The 19640-nt window shown below is 36.0% G+C and overlaps 1 protein-coding gene across 3 annotated transcripts in view; it reads left to right on the forward strand.

The window, feature by feature from the left end:
- rims4 (regulating synaptic membrane exocytosis 4) overlaps window positions 1-19640 on the forward strand; it is a 45119-nt gene that overhangs the window by 1182 nt on the left and 24297 nt on the right. For 2 of the 3 annotated variants that reach the window (XR_008906934.1, XR_008906935.1), the window contains exons 2-6: window positions 10310-10448; window positions 15370-15482; window positions 16115-16216; window positions 16492-16631; window positions 18115-18645. Coding sequence is in view for 1 of the 3 variants with exons in the window: in XM_056749916.1 (XP_056605894.1) it covers window positions 10310-10448; window positions 15370-15482; window positions 16115-16216; window positions 16492-16631; window positions 18115-18333 (713 nt within the window). In the remaining 2 variants the exon portion in view is untranslated. Of the gene's footprint in view, window positions 1-10309; window positions 10449-15369; window positions 15483-16114; window positions 16217-16491; window positions 16632-18114; window positions 19388-19640 lie in introns of those variants that run through there. The other variant, XM_056749916.1, reaches the window with a different exon arrangement.

The raw sequence follows: 19640 nt of genomic DNA on the forward strand, positions 1-19640 counted from the left end.
TTCTGTCTCAAATCTGTCACGGTGTTAAATAACCTTTCATTAAAAACGTTTCGACTTCTGCCGCGCTACCTGCTAAGTGTTTTTGAGGGGCAATTTTGCATAATTTCCCTAGTGCATGCACCAAATTGCAAAAGAGATTGTCGCATGTTTGCAAGGCTGGTGCTCTATGTTTGCTTCTATCCTCATGTGCTCTCTTACCCTCGTTTCCTTTTTCCTTCCCGCTGTCCACTCATCCAAAAAACCTTTTACACCGTCTATCTGAGACGCACACCCACCCACAACATTTTCTCTACCCTTGGCCTGATTACAGATCACTCTGTTGAAGAGAGACGGGTATTGAGAGGAAACAATTGTGTCTAGCCAGAGATCATCTCCGTTCAATACATGTGCATCACACACAGCACACTGTGGACACACACGCTCGCAACAGCAAAGCAATACATTTAATCTGACATGCAGTGTTATAGGATTCAACATGTGACACGCGGGTCCACACACGGGTCTTCAATTCCACTTTCATTCACACTAAAAATATTGTCGTTTGATCTCATTCACACAATAATAAATAGGAACGTGCACACCGGTTAAATGATATCGAGCGTGCTGCGCTGTCTTCCAGTTTATAGATTTAGCAACCTCTAATTCTTACTAGTGTGATTGAGATATGTATATCAAAATGCATTTATATATTGCAGCATGCATTTTTCATGTAACTCTTATTAAAATAAAAATGTATAAGAAATGTCAATATGCACAAGTGCAAAAAAAAGCAAAAGCCATTGTTTCAAACAAATCAAATCCTAGCGTATATACATGACAAATTCTTACATGTGCCTGTCATTTCACTAATAAGATCATATCTCTTATTTATGCTGATGCATACTTGCATAAATCAACTGCAAATTGCACTAATGAATATGCTAATGAAAGAATATTACCAGAACACAGACAAACACGTTTTGCAAGTACTTCAGTTTAACACCTCCGCTGAATTTTAAACGACTACCGAAAGGCAATGAAACACACAATTGAAATAAGAAACCAAACTGTGTTATATCACACAAATGATGGTTCCTGAGGGAAAAAAAACCACAAACAACTTTAAAATAGTTTCTTGACGTTCAAGAACTGAGCTCAGATTTGTCAAAACTGCCATCAAAAGTCAATATTAATGATTTTATTATAAATTTAAATATTTCTCATCAAATGTTAACAAATCCAGATTATTACAACTCCATACTCTAACAACTGTCTTATTGTTTCTACTTTTATTTCAATTTATACTATTTATACTTTTAACCAACTTTAGAAGAACTTAAAGTGATAGTTCACCCAAATTTTAAAATTCTGTCATCATTTACTCACCCTCTTGTCATTTTAAACTTATATGACTTTCTTTCTTCTACTCAACACAAAATAAGATATTTTGAAGAATGGGGGTAACCACACAACAGTGGGATCCATTGACTTGCATCGGTTTGGTGTCCATACAATAGAAGTGAATGGGTACCACTGTTCCGTCACCACCATTTTTAAAAATATCCAATGTTTCTCTATTAATAATGCGTTTAGTTTGTAACCATTTATAACCTGTAATCACCAATTTCATTAATTTATGAAAAAATAACACACAAAATAATTTTCAAGAAGAAGAAGATGCTAAAAACGCAGCATAATATATGAACTTGCCACAGCATCACTGGTTCGTTATATCACCCATTACTCAACGCTCAAACCCCAGGACATTTGTGACCACAGATATAGCAACAAAATTGATTGATATTAATATTAATGCTTTTCGGACGAATCCATTATTTAGAAGAGTATAGGAAGGAACCGCTAATTATGACTTGTCAGTCATTTTAAGTGAGAACCATGGACTAGGGTTCATTGGTCATGTTCTTTTTACGTCACAAGTAACCTACAGGACTGATTTTTTGTTAAAAATGGATAGTTCTCCTATCAACATGATGCTTTGTCGAAAGAGTCGTACTGAAACAAATGTGTCAGTTTCAGTGAACCGTGCCATGCAGACTAATAGATCTTTAAAAAAATGAGCCATTAATGACTATAATTCACATGTTAACAGAAAGCTGTGCTCTCATCTTTCTTTGCCATTATGTTTAATCTGAGTAACGCTGTGTGCAACGTACCAAAATACAAGATTCTGTATGTACTTGTTTTATGAAGCAGTAAACATCATCCAGCGACGAACCAATTAGAGATGCAGAAAATTTCAAATCTATTAATTTCTTTGTTTGGTTGAAAACAGAGACAAATATTTGGAATAATCCTTGTAACCAAACAGTTATAGGACACCATTGACTACCATAGTAAAATTGACATTGGTTATCAAAAGTGTCCCGGAACTGTTTGCTGTCCTACATTCTATAAAATATCTTCTTTTGTGTTCAACAGTATTTTTTTTACTATGGTAGTCAATGGGGTCCAACAACTGTTTAGTAAGCATTCTTCCAAATATCTTTCTCTGTGGTCATCAGAACAAAGACATTTCTACAGATTAACTCTGGGTAACAGAATTTTTATTTTTGGGAGAACTGTTCCTTTAAAACATTGACTACTAAAGATGTTTTTATTTTAATGATAATGACACATACAGCATCATCATTTAAAGTCATCATGAAATTAAAACAACTGCAGTGTTTATTATTTATAAGCTATTTGTTCTTTTAGATCATATCTTCAAAATGAATGGCGTACAATCTTAACTCCTACACCTCGTAGAATTGGGTTGTGACTATATTGCTTGTTTTGTGACCAGGTTCCAACTTCCAAACATCCAATCAGTTTCCAAAGCTTGAGATCAAGTTCCACCTTAAATTTTCCCTCATTTTACTCAGATACAGTACCTGCAGGGACGGATTAGGCCGTCAAAGGGCCCCCTGGGCCAGTTACCTCCAAGGGCCCCCCTCCCACAATTTTTCCGTTCTTTCCCTTAACTGTGCATTCACAGTTATAGAAAGTGAAAGTTAAGATGTTAATGAATATTAAAACCGTTCTCACTCTCCGTCAAATGCCTCGGCGACGCTAAAAATAATCTGTACAGGGTTTTTTAGAAGGCTAATATTAGCTACACAGCAAAAAATCGACAATGGACCAGGAGTATGAAACACACGATTTTAATTAACTGTCAAATATACACGTATTTAATGCATCACATAAGTAAAAAAATGATTTCTCACCATAAAATGCCCCTGTGACACATGTCTGTAAACATCAAATCATCAAGCAAAAGATTCAGAAAATGCTATATAATTGTGCTGCAATTTAATGAATAAGTTAATTTTTAATAAGCCACATTTACTTTAATAAATTAAAGTAACATTAAAACATATTTTGCGAAGATTTGTTGATCATTTCATTTCTTACAGGGTAAACACAGAGGCCTTACATATGGGACTCATATATTAAACATAGATTTGTTTTCATTGTTGTTGGGTTTCCTGTACCAAACTGTATGGCGTAACCTTGAATCTCAGGGCCCCCCGGGCTCATGTTAGTCAAGGCTCCCTGGGCACTGGCCCCATTGGCCTGGTCAGTAATCCATCCCCGAGTACCTGTCACAATTTGGAAAAAAGCAACATTACAACTTCTGTTTTATACCGCTTTTAACTTCAGTGCACAACATTATTTTTGCTTATGTTTACCTGACTGCTGTGTTTTGCTTTGTCAGCTATTTTGTTCATTTTTACTTAACCAACAAAATGTTGCAAACTTCAGAACAATTCAGTGAGAATGCATGCACCTAAAGTAATAAATCTTGCGATATGACCTGAAAAGTAAGAAACTAGATGCATTTATTTGCAAGACCAACAATTGTGCTATCTGGTGTGATTTTCTGCTAGGACATCACATTATGGCTACATCTCGTCCGAACTTATCCAATTGGCTTGTTCCACAATTAAAATCTATTAAAGAACCAAGATAGTCAAAGACTTGTTACAAAAGCACGAATGTGTCTGTGACCACAGAAAGAATTGAAATCTTTTTCCACAGCCTTTCTAGAGCAAAGCTCTTTGTTTTGTGTTCCTTCAAACTTAAATCATTCATAGTTTCTAAGTTTCGACTGTGTTATCCGTTCTTTCTTGAGATTGAATCTATAAGCCACACAAGGGGGTACAACACCATCTAACACACTCACTCCCCAGCCGCGAACGGCCTGGAGCCTTTGTAACATGCAGCAGACCCAACTTCGCCACCCACTTCTTGTCTTGGCACATACACACTTCATCTTTCACATCCCGTTTGCTGTTAGCACCGTTTGATGCAACGTGTACTAAAAATCCCAAAGCACAACATGTCTCGGCATCCCTTCCCCCAGCACAGGAACAAATCTCTCCCGAAGAAAAGCGAGCGCTCTGAAGTCTAGAGGCTTATTAACCCTCCCACGCTGACAGGTCCCGCACTGATGCCTCCGCTCAAAATAACTCACAAACAAACACACGCGCCATCAGTGAGATGTCGTATGGCAGCAGACGCACATTCCGTGTTGCATAAGATCGTAGTGAATCGAGGACAGAGAGGGAAAGAGGTCAGGGTGATTGATATTCGCAAACTGCTCCATCCAAAAGTGCGTGCTGGTGCACGTGCAGCCCTTCGTGAGGTTGAACGGTGACCAAATGACCAAAATGTCACTTTAGATTAGAAGAAGAGACAGGCCTGAAAAACAATGAAACTAATGAATTTTATTGTTTGCAAAATTAAACCGTTTCATAAATCATGCTTTGATTGTGTTTTACCGTGTACGTTATCTGTAAAAGTATTTTTAAGTAATGAAACAACCCAACTGCAGTTTGTTTGGTATTACTTGGAATGCACAATAAAAGAACATCATTTGTTTTTGCAAACTATATTCACTTTATTTTTTTTTGATTTATTTAGAAAAAATTGCATCGGTCTGAATTAGGATTGTACAATATTTATAGCGTAAAATGTATCGCAAACTCTAAATTTCAAGTGGCATCTTGGTTCTTGATCAATTGGTCTTTTGAAAATGTCACAAACACAATTTTTTATCATACAGATTGAATTTGTGTCCATTGCAAGACTTCATTTATTTGGAAAATGTCAGAGTGACAAGTGTGTGATTCTCAGCTGTCCACATGAGGTTGCGTGTGCGCGCGTGCTCATCTTGAATCGATGGCTGGTGAAGTGGTTTTCGATACCCAGGCATTGCACACAGGTGAGAACGCAATCTGTCGTCTTTTTTTCCAAGCGGGAGAGAGAAAGAGCCGGCCAGGGTGAGAAAACTAGCACACTATGCTTGGAAGACAGCCTGACCTATCAGAAAACGAAATTTCCTGTTTCTCGAATCTGACTCATAATTATTCATTTCATTCTTTTATAAGCATTTCCATATTCGTAATATTTCACAGACGCTCATATGCAGTGTGAACCTACATTCGTGAAAATGTTTTTGGTTCGTTGCCGCATAAGGGTAAATATATAGATGTATAAACCGTTTTTAAATAATTATTTAAATAGTCAATAACATGATACATTTACTGAGGTTAAATAAAATGAAAATCTGCCATTGGAACAACACAAATTATACTTAATCTCTGTTAAGATTTTTTTTTAAAACAAGATATTGATCACAAATGTTATTAACAGCAGCATTAAACACTCTTTTAAACACTATGTGCATGAGCTTATTGACCACACAAGCCTCACAAAAACAACACTGATTGATCTCATCGTGTAACATGCAGGTGCATTTGGTCCGCACCCTTTGTGCTGGCATAAGCAATGAGAAATCGCAGCGATACGCCGATGAGCGGCACCGTGAGCAGATGGCGGGCACAAATGTTCAGGCTGACTTCCTGTCATGTCCTTTATATGATCTGGAAATGAAAATGATGTCAGCGACATAAATCATCAATGTTTTTTTTTATTTTGTGGGTATTACATTAAATTCATTTGAAGGGTTTGTTTGAATATATTACAATTCAAGAACCAATGATTGATATTTGAAACTGCATAATGATAGTACAGCCATATATCAGAGATATATACGAAAATTCGTTCATTGTATAATAACCCTCATGTCAAACTTGTTTGAGTTTCTTCTGCAGAACACAAGAGAAGATATTTTGAAGAACGTTGGTAACCAAACAACATTGGCCCCCATAGACTTCCATTATTCACACTAAACCCCTGAGAAAACTCAAATACAGGTTTTGAATAATGTGAAGCTTAGGTAAAGCATCTCTCTAACAAGGTTACAATCACACAAGTGTTACAATAAATGTTATATTCTCAACCAAACAGAATTCTTTTTTTTTTCTAATATGTCATCTGGCATAAGCCCTCAACAAGCAGATCAGTGTAAGCAGCAGTTGACCTGTGTAGTCAATTCGCTGTGTGATTCACACACTTGTGAGCAATGAAGGGCCAGCGAGCGATACGTCTGTTTGTTTTGTAGCATTTAAACGAACCATTCAGATCAGATTTTCAGTACAAGTCTGTTGTTGGCTGCACACAGTGAAACATGCCGAATTACTTCTGCACCCACACACACTTTGTGAAACAGACGCATGCTGTGGCCCACGTTTTGAATGAACACGGTGTTCATTTCATTCAGAAAAGCAGTTGCTGTATGTCAGACCTGTGGCGTAGTGGTTGGCGTATGTTACTGGGATGCTCATGCAGGATTTGTGAGTTTGAGTCTAACTTGTGTTGGATGCTAAAAGTCCAAAAATTAAAAATTAATTAAAATAGTATTTATACATAAATACTAGTGTGGTCTTAAAGTCAAAGCTTAGCCCTTAGGCTTATCAAACAATTCCCTAAATTATGCTTTTAATAAATAAATATCCAAACAATTTGTTGCAAATGTTTACTGTTGATATGTCGCTTAAAAGATTTGTGCATATTTTTGTTTCCTCATTGCAGCGGTTATTCATCAAATTATGAAGACAAAATGTTTTAATATATAGTGTGTCCAAAGAATTATGAGCTAGACATAAAATTGACAGTTCATTACTGAACCAATAAATACAGAAAACGTATAGACAAAAATAAACAGACTTTCCTGCGCATGTGCGAGTTTATAGAAAGAACTTTTGGAGACAAAGTTACACGACCCATCCGACATATTATTTTTTTATAAAAATAAGCATACAACAAAATTCAACAAATCGTTTATTTAATACAATTATTATGCAACAAAATTATAATATAAATTAAATTAAATATAAATAACTTATAACTTGTATAATTTAACTCTATTATTAGCCACTAGCCAGACCGATTAACAAACACAGACCAGACGCATGCGTTCGATGAAACCGTCTATATATTATGCTAATACAAACCAGCAAGAAACAAAAAATGATCAATATATACGACACAGAACACATCATTTACACTGAGGTCTTTCGTGAAGTTATTCTCGAGACCTTTCTGTTGCCCTCCAGTATGAAAAATCAACCTCGTAAAATTCCAGAAATATCTCTGGTGTATTAATATAACTTATATATTTGCTTCAGACAAATGACCTTCTGAGGTCGCGTGTCTCGCCTTGCATCCGTTTATAGCCCGGATCAAACCTCTTACCTTCACCGTCTCCTCCAAAAGCTCATTTAGCCTGTATAATGGTGAAGTCGAATTATGGCATTGCATGAGTCAATATTTGCTGTGAATTTTGGCTCAGCTGTACACATCTGTGTATGATGGGACCCTCGTCTCTGATTAACAGATGGGCTCTCATCTAACCACCAGCATGCATTAAATGCCTCTGCAGCTTTTAAAATGACCATCTGACAGAAAATTCAAGAATTAAAACTCATCATTTGTGGATTTTAACATTATTTGAATGACATTATGTACAGGGTTTTTGTAAAAAGATGTATAGATTGAGATATATTCTGGACTGGAATCTTTATTTTGTTCAAAAGCAGCGCTGGTGATTTTGCGTGTGTTTAGAGAACACAGAGGTTACAGCCCGCAGCCGTGCATCTATCAACATCAGTGTAGATCAATGGACCTCTGGTGCTTCTGATTTATCAAAGAGCTAATAGGTCATTAAGGCAGGCTGGGGTAATACCAGGTAACGCCATGATCGATGGCTCGGACAAACCAGAAACTTCTAAACCTCATTTAGATGACAATCAAAGCTCCAATAATGACATTCAGCAAGCTTTAAATCAAACAGAAGTGAAGAGCATCCTTTGCTGTTGATTTGAACATGGGATGCAACTCTTAAAGGGACAGTACATCCCGAAACTAAGATTTCCTCATCATTTCCTCACAGTTCTAACAGTCATAGAAATTTCTTTCATTTATTCACAATCATCTCATTCTAATTTTGTATGAGTTTCTTTCCTCTGCAGAACACAAAGGAAGATATTTTTTAAACTTTGGTAACATGGCCCCATTGACTTCCATGGACACAAAGCCACATTTTGACTTGAGCCAATGAGAAACCATTATGAAACCAGCCAATGAACCACATAGCAATGCACTTACCACTTAGATCTTTGTGAAACCACATCGATGGCCCAGACTAGTGGCGGTGTTTTTTTATATGACTGAATTGGCAGAACAGAGAGAATGAGATTGATTGAAACTCTGTGGCCTCGTCTCCCATAGCAACCCTGGCATTTTGTGCATTTCCTAATATGCTGTGTTCTGTTTGGGAAGGTTACAGAGACATGCTAGTTAGCATGTGCCAACTGCACAAGAAAGGAAAGGACAAGAGAGGACTTTGGAATGGCCTAACTAGGTCATGTGCATGGAGCCCAGTAGAAAGCTGTGAGAGGATGGCTGTTCTCCCATCGCTGCAGAGAGCGCTCTGCTTGTGTCATTTAAAAAACAAAATTAGAATTTATATTTAGACAAATGTGGCAAAATATGGCAACATATTTGATAAACATACTGTATTCATAAAGTTGTGATAAAGGGACTTTTGTGTTCTGACATGAGGAATATATGTAACTATTGCACAAGGGCCGTAAAGCTTCGATTCCTTAGGAAAATTAACAACGGTTATTTTAGTAGAAGCACAGCTGCAGTAAAAAAATAAGAGACCATACCATATTTTTATTTCAAATCATAATTTCTAGATGTATTGCGGCCATTCCAGTCCATAGTTTGTTAAATTTAGTCAAATCTCAGGAGGGTAAAAGGTCACCCAACAGCAATGCCAAAGAATGACAGCATGACGATATGAGGTTATCACATAAAAAACTGTTTTTTCATTTTTCCTAAAAACATTTACAAATATTGCTGAGGTTAAAAGTGAGATAAACGTATTTGCTTTGCAGTATTTGTGGTCTGAAAAAATACAGAGAAACTTTAAAAAAAATTATTAGAAATTTGGTAAAAACCATTGTTAGTTTACAGAATGAAACAAAAATTATAATTTTATCGAAAAACATGCTTGTAGTACATTTTTAAGTTTTCTGAAGCTGTGTAGTAAGCATGCTTTCCATCATTCTTTGTTAATTCATAGTTTTACTACAAATACCATGGTTAAAATATGGTTACTATGGGTTGATTTGTGGATACTATGGATTTTACTGCAAATAAAACCCCCAAAATATGGTTACTGTAGGTAAATTGATTCATTTTATTAAGGGATGGCCAATGTATTAGGACTTAAAAATGTATAATATTTTACAAAATGTATATTCAAATGCTTAGCATTAAATTGGCCCCACATTGTCGAAGCAAACTTATTTACCACAGGCAATACATTCAAAGAAATGATGAAATGTGAAAAGAAAATACAGTTTGCAAATCTGTGCTGTAAAAATTATTGAGATGTCCACTTTTATCTATCCTTAATAACGGCATATACACTAAAATGCCTATTTTGACTCTGGTAATGCATTATATCTTTAAAAGAAACAAATAACTATGCTTTCTACGTCCAATATTAATAATATTTCTACATCCACACAATTATTGTTATTTCATGTCATTGTGTCTGATACGTTATGGTAGTGATGTTCTCTAGTCATCTGAGCTCAACAGGACACAACTACACCTTAATTAAACAGGAGATTTTATTTTCCAATGGATTTGCTTATAATTCAACCTGTGTTTTTCCTGAAGACAGTCATATCACGACATACGGTACTATTGACATAAATAAAATGATATGGTGTACTATTACTTTTCCTACAATCCAGCTTGCGATTTTCATCTTGTGGGACAATAGGAGGCTCATCCTGGCATTGTGGCACTGGGCACTACACCAGCAAGCACACTCCTATTCACTTAAGAGGAGGTAAAAGGCAGTCGAAATCAATTTTGGTTTAATCAACTTTTTCTTTTCTCTCAGACCCAGAGGGCCGCAGGTTAAAGGGTATTCAGAGGAGCACAGAGACCGGACTGGCCGTTGAGATGCCCAGTCGCACCGTCCGACAGGCCAGCCATGAGTCTATAGAAGACAGCATGAATAGCTACGGGTCTGAGGGCAAGTGAGTATTACACATTTACAAGATTTTCATTTATTTTTATGGCTGGTGCATTACATTATTCTTAAAAAAGGATTGTGATGTATTTTCACATCCAATAACACAAGTATTAAATGGACCTTTATATTCGGAGGATTACGCCTCTATCTTCTAGCAACACAAATCTGTTGAGATGAGTTACATAACTGAAAGTATATCTTTGCTCTCCTTCATGTTTGCTTTTGAATGAGAACCATTGTTTAAAACATCTGTATTGATTTTTGTAAACTCAGTTCAGATCTTGTATGTGCTGGACTGTGTCTGGTGTGTCACAACAAAGCTCGCTGTGGCCGCAGGTTTTGGACAATGCGTGATGCAGCGCTATGCTCAATACTAGCTCTGTGAAAGATAAGCTGATTTGCTTCAAGCGAAAAAAATTACAACAAATGTGTCAAAAAGCTGTGCACAAGTTTCTATACATAAATGGAGAAGATGTCTGCTGGTTTAGCTTAGTTACAGTATGACCAAAGCTCTTTTGACGAGTTAAAGATTTTACAACCAGAGATATTGTTTTTTTTATATTTTTTTTTTAATTAGTTATATTAATATTTTGAAATAGCTTTTAGTTTTATATTTTCAAGTTTTAATATTAATTTTCATTTTTTTTTTTTTTGATGTATACGTTTTTTTTTTTTTTTAGAGCTTTGAATTATTTCAGCTTAAAACTAAGGCAACGCTTCTAATTTTCAAAAAAAGTTTTATTTGATTTTAATTCACAGAAGTGTTTTTATAGTTTTAATTTTAGTAAACTACAATAATCTTGTCTCGCACAGCATCTAAATTGGTCAGTTTTTAGGAGTTCGTGATCATTTTTTTTTTTAAATGAAAAGGATAAAGTTGTTCTTAGAAAGATTTACAATTAGGATTTCATAGGACCTTTATTTTGATATGAAATCTTGCTCTGAGCTATATCGCTTTAAAAATGATGAATGCTGAATGCTGTGTTTAGAAATTTACTTGATAAGCATCATGTAAAGAAGGTTATATTTTATTATTTTATTAAAATGTTTAGATATTAGATATGTGATAACGGTATCCTCAAAAGAAAAATCTGTGCTTTTTAGAAAGAGAACATCCTTTTTGCAAAACTGTAATAATAACCGAGTTGTGAACAACTAACAATCTAATATGCATAACTTCCTCTCAAAATTTTTGTCCAATACCCGAGAGCTCCGTTTTCAGTCAAAAGACAGATAAAATATCCCCACAACGTTTATATAACGCGGTTGGATGCTCTTGCTGTGTGACTCTATCATGGGAGTAAAATCCAGCCCAATTCAGCTGGATTACTGTGTAGTTTATAGAGCACGGAGATTAAAGTTTTGGCTGCCTCCACCGAGGATATTTTATCATATTACGTTGCATCTCATGAATACGTAACTAAATAAAGCATATTTTACATAAACATTCACTATCAGGGAATGAACTGACGAACAACAGTTATGGCAAGTTGAAAAGAATGAGACGGATGTGATGTGATGCCATTTTTGTATATATTTCCACTGAATTTCAGTAATATTTACTTGGTATCTTCTGCACACAGAAACTCCTTAGCATTTCGCCATGCTTTTGGATTCTGCTCTTTCACTCCCATTTGTTTTATTCAAACACATTCATTTTATCAATATGTGTGATAGCTGGGAATCAAACCAACGACCATCGCACATTTAACACAAAGCTCTCTATAGGAACATATTGTACTGACAGGTACACCGACCTTACTTGCGTATACATTTGGGCGGCTTTAATTAATTTGTACAACTTTACGAAATACATGTATTCGTGCCAAATGTCCCCTTTAAAAGAGGGCACGTAACTTACATTTATGTAATAGACCTGTTAAAATGCCCTAGAAAACTGCAACCCAATGCACTATTTATAGATTCGATTATTTCTCAAAAAGAAGATACAAATGTAAACCTAAAATAGTATTATAGAAATAAGTAGATTCTTAGGTAGAGGATTGTGTTAGATACGCAAAGGTAACAGGTTCGATTCCCAGTGAACACAAATACTGATATTACTTACACTTTAAACGCTCATCAATGCATAAATGTTAATGTGAATACAACCAAGTGTTCATTTTCTACGTCATAGGTTTGATTCTAAGGGAACACAGAAGTGCTGTGGATAAAAGGGTCTGCTTAATGTACTAAAGGGACAGTTCACCCCCAAAAAAATCTGCATACATTTCTTTGTTCTGATGAACACAGAGGAAGATATTTGGAAGAATGCTTGAAACCACACAGTTCTTGACCACCACTGACTACCATATAGGAACAACGGTAGTCAAAAGTGAGCCAGAACAGTTTGCTTCCCTATATTCTTCAAAATATCTTCTTTTGCGTTCACCAGAAAAGAGAAATGAATAACAAAAATTCTACCGTGGCAGTCATTACTGTTTGGTTACAAGCATTCTTCCAAATATCTTTCTCTGTGTTCATCAGAACAAACTACAGAGATTTGAAACAACTTTGAATGAAGACATTCTTTTCATTTTTGGATGTACCGGTCCTTTAATACAATAAAATCGCTTTATGTCTATGAAACCAATTCTTTAGTTGTGAACTAACATGCAGAAACATTTCTCACATACCTTTCAACTTCTCCCTGAAACATTTTGCTCTGGATGTGCATGCAGGAATCGAGCATCTGTTTAAGAAAGTTTCCATACAATGAAGAGTTAGACGGAAGAATAACAGCATGGAGACAGTGATATATAAAGGCATATCAGAGCATTGCGGCGAAATTCCACGACGAACCATAACGAAGACAAATGTTTATTCGAGTGACATAGAGAATCCAGTGTGTAATATGTGTAACAGTAATAGGTGTATTTGTCACTCTCAGAAGCGTCCACAGTAATGCATGCGTGTTTACTGATGCCTGCTGCTGACGCCGGTGCATTCAAAGGCCAGCGAGTAATAATGACTCCATTTTCAGAAAATGTCACGAGAGACTGAGAGAGAAGATATGTTTCACGAGAGAGAGGAGGGGGGGTGAAAATAATACTTTAGACAGAAATGAAATGTTTTCTTGTTATTTTCTCACTTTCTTCTTTTCCCCAAAAATGCTGAAATCTCAAAATGCACTTGTCAATATTACATTTCATTGAGAGCGTTTACATGCACAGTATTACACCGATTATGCTTAATAAGCTGATATGGTCATGTAAACACTTAAAACGGTTTTCTGTTATCGGGGAAAGGTAATAAACGGTTTAAGCAACGGTTCGGCAGAGGTATTTTTTTGTCCATTACTCCGATTTTGTGCTGCATGCAACTCTTACTGGTTTTCTCTCTGTTTCGTTTATGTGCACATGTCTGAAAGTGCAATAGTAAAAGTCCCAAACGGAAGTAATAGTAAAATAACGTATAAAAGTCTGCTCTAGAATCATGCTGTTGATGTAAAATTGTCAAAATGAAGAACTATTGTTGCGTATGCAGGTACTTCGGACATGAGCTTCTAACCGTTTTCATGCTTCATTTTTAATTACTAAACCGACTACCGATGATGAAGTCCTGCACGCGAGAAACCTGGCGCGGTTTTCTGCGTAGCCAGTTTATTACTATGCATGTAAACATGTGAAAACAGTTTTTTTTAAGGTGGTTTTTGATAGATATCTGTTTAATTTGTGTATCAACAATGCATCAGATCAGAAATCAAATCTGACAACAGTGTAGTGCTTCTTCAGGTAAAATCACTCTACGTTGTTTAGCACTAAGAAGAGAAAGAAAGAGACAGAATGTAATGAAAATGAGCAAGGAAAAGACAATGATGTTGGCATCTCTCGGGAGTTTGTCTGGACCCTCTCAGAAGTGTTTTAAAAATAGACCAAGACGGCAAGCGAAGGAGACAGAATTGGGAATGAGTGGAGGGGCAATGGAGAGAATCGGGGTCAAACCGCAGAAAGAAAATTAATTATGAAGCCGTTCACATTAGCGCGGAGCCTTATTGAGAACAAACAGAGAGCGGAGAGAGAGAGACATTAAGAGAGAGGGATGATTTGAGTAGAGAGATGTTTGGAAAGAGATTTGAAGGAGAACGGGTGACTGAGAGACAACAGAGAACGCTGTGAAACGATCGATTGAAACATTTAAAGTTTTGCTTTGAAGATCTGAATTTCATTTTCTTAATGTGATAGCTCACCCAAAAATGTGTGTTTGCGTTCCTCCGATGGACCGCTGCGCACCATGAAAGCAGATCTACACACCTTCAGAATAAAAGGTTGTTTATCTTCCTTTCATAAAAGAGAATTTCTGTGCCATCGATCCAGACTCATCGCTGCCTCCTGTTGTTATCTGTGTAGCCATCAAAGAGAAAAAAACACACATGACTGTTTATCAGATTATTATACCTGCATTTGATCTGCCCAGAACTTCAGTTCATTAAACTTCATGTGAAAGTTCTATCTTTTAAGCCATTAGGAAATGTCAGTTTTGATGTCGTTTGAAGTCCAGTGTATGAAATGTAGCGGCATCTAGCGAATGGCAACCAACTACTCATTCCACTTTCAATGGACTACAGTGGCTGACAACAGGACTAAGATGTCGCCATGTTTTCGATTCTTTGCCGTTGGTGAAAACATATTCACAAAATGCGCCCTGTAGAGCAGTTTGTCTGGTTTAGGGCTATTGTAGAAACAACATGGTGAATTATGTTTTAAACAGAGATTGCAATAGAGATGGAGCTGTCAAAGAACCAAAGAAATTTGTGTAATGGCTATTTGAAAAAGTTTCCCAGGACACTTCCCTTTTCTGTCTTTAGACAATGGCAAATAGATAGCCCCGCCCCAAACTCATCTCATTGGTTGAAATTAAAACATTTTATTTGTCTAGAATAAATTCTGTATTTAACTTTCATTGAAATTGTGTTCCTCCTTTAGTCTGAACTACAGCGGGATGTGTTTGGCATCAGATGCCCAGTTTAGTGATTTTCTGGACGGTATGGGACCAGCTCAGTTTGTGGGGAGACAAACCTTAGCTACAACTTCAATGGGTGAGTGCATTTCTATACACTTAAAAATATTCTGAGTATTTTAAACGCAGCATTGGGTCAAAAAGGGGTCGTAAAATAACAAGTGGGTTGTTTAATGCATTGTAGGGTCACATATAAACACTTTCTGGGTGAATTTAACCAGACGACTGGGTTCATCCCTTTTCCATCCCCAAGCATTTTTTGTCTTAATGGGACGTTCTTGATGTGAATTTCTAATGTATTAACATTTCATTAATCCAACAGCACAGCATAAGAAATGACTTAATTTTACATCGTGACATTTGCCAATTATATATTATCGTATAAAAAAGTGCACATGTTTAAATAGTTATTTAAATTATTTTATTATCTTAATAATCAGGAAATTGACAGTTTGTATTTGTCAGATGAGTCAAACTGTTGATTGTTTAACTTAATATTTAATAAACTATTTGTGTGTGTGCAAAGAACCCCTTTAATGATAAAAGGACCTATTAAAATGATAATGAAGATCTTCAAACCCCTTTGATGCTGCAAATATCACTTAAGAAGCAGAATGTAAATTAGTGTCATAAACATGCCAACATCAAACGGTACTATTGTGTCGTTTTTCAAATCGGACACTTTTTAATCCACTCGTTGCTGTTTTACAGGAGATGTTGAGATCGGTCTGATGGAAAGGAACGGGCAGCTGGAGGTGGAGATCATTCAGGCTCGCGGACTCATTTTAAAGCCTGGATCCAAGGGCCCTCCAGGTGAGTCTTCATCAAATGGAAACTTTTGTATATTGAGCGACGAGTCTAAAAGAAAGAATTTGATTTGTAACCAGAGGGGATGACTAGAAAATGTTACTGCTAAGACATGTGGCGGTCTGTTGGTTCTGGAGTCCAATCTGTGTTTGTTCGTCTGTTCCTGTTTGTGAATCTATTATCTGAAAATGAGTGTTTAAAAAAAGTCTCTGGAAGTCTTTTTTAAAAGCCTACTTTGTGGATGAAGCTTATATTGATATGTTTATGCTTTGACTTTACAGCTGCCTACATTAAAGTTTACCTGCTGGAAAGTGGCATCTGTATTGCCAAAAAGAAGACAAAATCTGTCCGGAAATCGCTAGATCCTCTTTACAATCAAGTCCTCGTGTTTTCAGAAAGCCCGCAGGGGAAAGTTGTGCAGGTGAGGAAATTACCAGCAACATTAAATTTTAATGTTTGAATTTTTTCGAATCCATCTGATTGGTTGGATGTTTAAATGCATAATGCATCATTCATCATCAGCTCACATTTACAGCAAAATTTGCTCACATTCTTTCCAATGGGTGTAATATTACCGCTGACGTGATGCATGGAGACGTGTATGTTTGCTTGATTTAGTTCGTTCAGTGGAACCGTCAAAAGAAACAGCGATGTGGTGAATATCTAAGCAGTGGAAAAATGAAGAGGAAAACATTTCATTTCTATCTCAATTATATGTGTTTGTGTTTTTTAAAAGGACACATTTATGAAATGCTGTCACAACATGCATTAAAGGTTAAAACAACCTTTAGAATGTTCAAGAACGGCGGCTGAAGTGTAATTTGCATGCATTTATTCACCGACGTAAAGAGTCTTTTTTTAAACAGGGTGTATTATGTAATGTCTTAAAAAGAAGTGTTACAGTATGAGATTAAGCTTTTGGAATGACCTTAACCATGTTATTAGAAAGTTATTCAGTCGTGCTGTTATAGATGGTGGAATCTCACAAAATCTGTGGAGAATGTGTCCGTCACATTTCACTATCAAACCAAACTAATATTAGAAAGGATGTTTTGATAAAAGGTGAAGTATGTCATTTTATGAGCCACTAACATTATAAAATGAAATCCCGGTCTGCCATTGGCTGGACAAACAGATCAGAAGCCGAATCAGAAGGAACTTTATTGCCAGGGATGTTTACACACACAAGGAATTTGACATGGCGACAGGAGCTCAGTGCAGAAGAAAGTGTGCACATGGTGCTAACATATTGCAAATACACATTAAGCTAGAAAAAATTAGAATTAGAGAAATTAAATAAAAACAATAACACACTTTATACAAAAAGTGAAGAAAAAAAATATATATATATAGACAAAAAAACAACATATATTTTTTTAAAGAGTGTACAGATGAAACAAACAAAGGCCATACAGTTTACACTGAGACAGAAGTAATGAAATAAAATACATTACATACTTTACCTTTAAAGAAATTAATTCTTGATTACATCAATATGTTTTTATATTGTGACAATATTTTTATGACGTCTAAACACATTTTCATCTGTCAATTTCGACTAATGTAACTCATTAAAAATCACAAACAAACATGTGTCAATAGAAAAATATGTATAAATCTTTTTGCTTTTTTGTGCTTTCTTTAATTTAGGTTATTTATTTAATTATAACATAAGTCTAATATTTTTTTCTCTGTGTTTTGAGGCAAAATTGAGAATTGTAAATCCAAAAAACATGTTTTCATGCATTACAGTCATAAGACTTTGAGGATAAGTTGCATAATAAGCCACAGTACATTCTTTCAAAATATTATTTTAAAAATGTCATCTTTTTATTTTATTTTAATTATGAATATATGATATATGCGTTTCATTAAGTTAAATATTTCCTCCACTTTTTCAACAGGTTATCGTTTGGGGAAACTACGGCCGAATGGATCGCAAATGCTTCATGGGCGTGGCACGCATCCTATTGGAGGAGCTGGATTTGACAAACATGGTGATTGGATGGTACAAGCTTTTCCCAACTTCCTCGATGGTGGATCCCACGATGACTCCGCTGATTCGACACTCTTCGCAGCTCTCTCTGGAGAGCACGGTGGGACCGTGCTGTGAACGTTCTTAGGGCCACAAACTTGACTTTTATTTTTCTCTGGAAGGGCTCTCAAAGCCCTTTTTCCTAAGAGCGCTGGATGTGCATGGCTGCATCACTGAAACCCTCTGGAATGTTCTAGAATTTCCAAGAACAGAACGGATCAACTTCTGGAATATTCCAGAACGTCCCACAGAGGGAATGCTCTTTTTAAGCCTCTGCAAAGAGACTTCGGGACGGGAAAAAATGCAGACCAAACGTCTGGGCTTTGTTTCAGCTTTACACATGCGCCTGTGATGGTTGGTGTTTCTTTAGAGGAAACGTCCTCGGGTTTAGAATTCAAAGGTAAACTCGTTTTTGAAGGTATCGTTTTGAACGCCGGTTGGTTTTTATTAGGCTAAATGGATGGGTTTTGTGCAATATGACAAATAAGAGATGAATGTATTGGTGAAAAAAATGTGCGGGTTTGTTCATTTCCTCGCTTAATTAAAAACAACAGAATATAAATTTATCTTTAAAAGATTTAACATGTATAGTTCAAAGATTCAATGTTTGTGGTTCATGCTTTTGTTGGCATTGAGACCTTTTTGTTCATCTGTCTTATCATTGAACAGTGCCAATGCTACCGGCAAGTGACTTTACTTTGTGGTTAGTGACAAGACGCTTTATGAACTAATAATTTAAGCGGAATTTAAAAGACAGATGCTAGATTTATAGTTATTTTTGACATGACATGCCAGATAAGGACATTTTGATTATACATGTTTTTCCCTAATAGTGTATGGAAAAAAATAGTTCAACGGGCTTATAAACCCGAGGTAACATAAGATTATAAAATGTTCATCTGAAAAAGCGACATTGTCAGCATAGTTACAAATGTTACGACCATTAGCGGTCGACCGATTAGACTATTTTGATCGTCAATGCCTGTAGCAATGTCAAAAGATTGAGGCAGTAAAGCTGAATTTGAAGTATAAGGATATTGAATAAGATGAATTCCAATTCGACCATAAATTTTATGTTATTTACTCAAAAATGACTCAAACTAAATGTTAAAATATAAAACGATTCTGAGGCTTTGCCAATTTATCGATCTATCACCAGTTATAAATGATAATTTCTCATATTTATCTGCAAGTTTGACACTGTTTTCTTACGATTCTGATTATTTGGGGAGACAGAATCTTCAGTAGCATTGATACGGTTGTAGCATTAGATCGTTGCATATAGGCATGAAAGACATCGATCTTATTGAGATTTTGCATGGAACGGGTTGACATTAGAAGACTTTAGTGGCAACAATAATGTAGCAGCAGATGATCATAATGTTACATTGCACA

This window comes from Triplophysa dalaica, chromosome 6 (assembly GCF_015846415.1).
Source record: "Triplophysa dalaica isolate WHDGS20190420 chromosome 6, ASM1584641v1, whole genome shotgun sequence".
NCBI classification, from domain to species: Eukaryota; Metazoa; Chordata; class Actinopteri; order Cypriniformes; family Nemacheilidae; genus Triplophysa; species Triplophysa dalaica.